This window comes from Empidonax traillii, unplaced genomic scaffold (assembly GCF_003031625.1).
Source record: "Empidonax traillii isolate 1590-97213 ecotype Southwest subspecies unplaced genomic scaffold, ASM303162v1 scaffold1417:size190790, whole genome shotgun sequence".
Classification (NCBI taxonomy): Eukaryota; Metazoa; Chordata; class Aves; order Passeriformes; family Tyrannidae; genus Empidonax; species Empidonax traillii.
Window position 1 is genome coordinate 98147 of NW_020956610.1, and position 2807 is coordinate 100953.

At 69.6% G+C, this 2807-nt stretch overlaps 1 protein-coding gene across 1 annotated transcript in view; it reads left to right on the plus strand.

Moving 5' to 3' along the window:
• Positions 1-2134: 2134 nt before the first annotated feature.
• Positions 2135-2807, plus strand: part of CRLF1 (cytokine receptor like factor 1) — an 8466-nt gene continuing 7793 nt past the window's right edge. Inside the window, exon 1 of the mRNA XM_027907194.1 lies at positions 2135-2250. Coding sequence (XP_027762995.1) covers positions 2135-2250 — 116 coding nt within the window. The remainder of the gene's footprint in view (positions 2251-2807) is intronic.

Sequence of the window (2807 nt, forward strand, 5' to 3'; positions counted from 1 at the left end):
AACCCGCCCAGGCAGGGCAGGGAGTTGTTCCCCAGGGCCGAATCCTGCACCACAGCGGGGCAAGAGGCCCTGGGAACAGAGTCACACCAGGGGGGCAGCCGGACCGTGCCAGCCCCTCGGGACCCCCGTGCTGACGCCAACAGCCCAGGCTGGGGGTCCGAGGGGGGGTCCGGCACAGATCCTGCCTCTGGCCGGTGCCTGTGAGCATGACCGGCCCGTGGGCTGAGGGAGCAGCTTTAAAGGTCACTGTCAAAGGGCAGAGCTGACCACAGCTGCCACTGACCGGCCCGAGCGCTGACTCACAGACAGCGGCTCGGTCACCTCCGGCCGCTCCCGGACGGAGCCGGACACCACCCTGGCACTGCCCGGCCCTGGGGACCCCTCAGGGTTGGCTCTGTCCTCCCGCCTCGTGCCCATCCCACAGGCTCAGGTGCTGGGGAGGGCAATTGTCCCTGTGCCACCTGTGGCAGGTCCCACAGGTGACACGTGGGAGCGAGATCTGAGGCTCCCCTCCCCTGCTGATGCCACAGCCTCAAAGCCACCTTCTGGTGACCCCTTTGCCGCGTTCCCTCGGCCAGCTCCCCTCCCTGGGATCCCACCCATCCCTGCTTCCCAAAGGCACCGCGCTGAATTCCCGCATTCCGGGTGCGAGCCGAGGAGCTGGGCCAGGGGGGGATGGAGGAAGCAGACGGGGGAAGGGGGGTGGGCAGTGCAGGTGGGCAGCCGGGGTGGGTCCCGCTTCCAGCTCCGGAGGGGAGGGGGGAATTTCTCCTTTCCCCCTTCTCCCAGCGCCCACCGCTGGCTCCTGTCCCGGGGTGTCTTCCCGGGGGGATCGGGGCGCTGGGTCGGGATCGCGGGCGGCCGCCAGAGCCCCGGGGCGGCCGTGATTCACTCGGCCAGACCGCGGCCGCTGGGGCTGAAGTTTCTCAGGCTGGGTGGCTCCCGGAGCCTGACATTTTTGGGAAATTTCAACAGAAACAGTTCAGAAGCTTCCAAAAAACAGGACGATGGGAAAAGGCATTGTTTGGGCTCCCTCCCCCCTCTCGTTTTTTGTTTTTTTTTTTTTTTTTTTTTATTGTGTTTTCTAAGCCCTGCAATCCCTTGCTGGTGCCCAACACCTCGGAACCCCACGCAGTGTCACCCCCCCCCCCTTCCTCGTGTGACAACGGGGCTCAGCCCCCCTCACCCCCACCCGAGTCTGTGGGGCATCCAAGGCCACCCAGGTGTCCCCTGCCACCCTCCACACTGCGTGTCCAACAGGGATTGATGTCCCCTGTCCTCACAGCTGGGGACGTGCCACACTTGGGGACAGTGGCCTTGCCATGGACCAGAACCTGCTGTTCTGGGGGGTCTGTGACCTGTCTGGGGGTCTGCAAAGCTCTCAGTGCCACCGAGACCCCGGGCAGGGGGACAGGAGGGGACACTGGGGGGATGCCCAAAGGGGGTGGCTTTGCCCTGGTGCTGGTGGCACAACCGGACCTACCACCACCCCTGGGACCCCTGGGGACAAATGCAGACACAGGCTGGGGGGACTTGGAGCCACTTGGTGTGTTTTTTCCACTTTTTGGGGGTTTTGGGGAGGAAAAAACCAGAGATGATGGATTCGATATGAAACACCGGGATTTCTGGGATGATATTCCCGTTTTCACCCCCAAAATAAGAAATGACAAGGGTTTGGATCTTAGAGACGCTTCGAGCTGGGGGAGCCCGCGGGAGGGGGGGCCGGTACAGCGGCGAGAGCGGCCCCGGGGGCGCGGGAGGGTCCGTGGCGGCCGCGTGTGAGTCACCCGTGGGCCGGCCGCCCCGGCGCGGCTCTTACTCACCTACCGGGGGGGTCGGGGGGAGCGGGACACCGGCCCCGGGGCAGGGTAGGGTGGGGGGTCCAGCATCCCGCGGCGGCAGCGGGCACCGGGAGGGGGCCAGTCCCGGGGCCGGTCCCGGGGCCGGTACCGGAGCGGGGCGGGGGGGGCGGCGGGGCCGGTGGCTTTCTGCCCCCCCGGGGGCGGTCCCGGGGCGGGGCCAGGGCGGCAGTTGGGGCTTTGGTAACCGGGGGTTGCTCAGACTTGCTCGGGACTTCCCCGGACGTGCCGGTGCGCTCCGCCGCCCCGGGCACCGACGGGCACCGGAGCCGGCCATGCCTCCGCCGCCGCTGCTCCCGATGCTCCCGCTGCTGCTCCTCATCTGCCCGCGCCTCGCCCGCGCCGACCCGCTCGCCTGTGAGTACCGGGAGCACCGGGCGGCTCCCGCAAGGTGGGCGCGGGGCGGGCGGGGGTCCCGTCGGGGCCAGGCGGGCGCTGCGCGGAGCCCCCCGGGGCTCTCCCGTTCCGCTCTGTGTGGCCCGTCGCTCCCCGGCCCCGGCGTGCCGAACCCCCCGGGGCTCCCCCGCTCCTTCCCGTGTGTCCCGTCCTCTCCCCCCCCCCGCGGTCCCGGGATGCGGAGCGGTCCCTGGAGCGGCGGGGACACCGCCGGGCGCACCTCGGGGCTGCGCTTCGCCTGCTGCGGAGGGGAACGGAGACCCCCCCGCGGAGGGCAGCCAAGACCCCCCATCGCCCCCCGACAGGCAGCCGGGACCCCTCCTCCCAGTCCCCGCAGCCCAGCCGGGACCCCCCCGCCCCTTCTCTCCTCAGAGAACAATAGAGGAACCTTTTTTTGCTCCCCCCCCCCCATCCCCGAGAGCAGCGGGGGAACCCCCCTCCCCCGGAGCAGCGAGTGCTCCGTCTCCTCACGGAGAAGAGGGACCCCTCTCCCTGGGAAGGGCTGGTCCCCCCTTGCCCCCTCTCCCCGCCGTCCAGCCCCCCCCTCCCGCA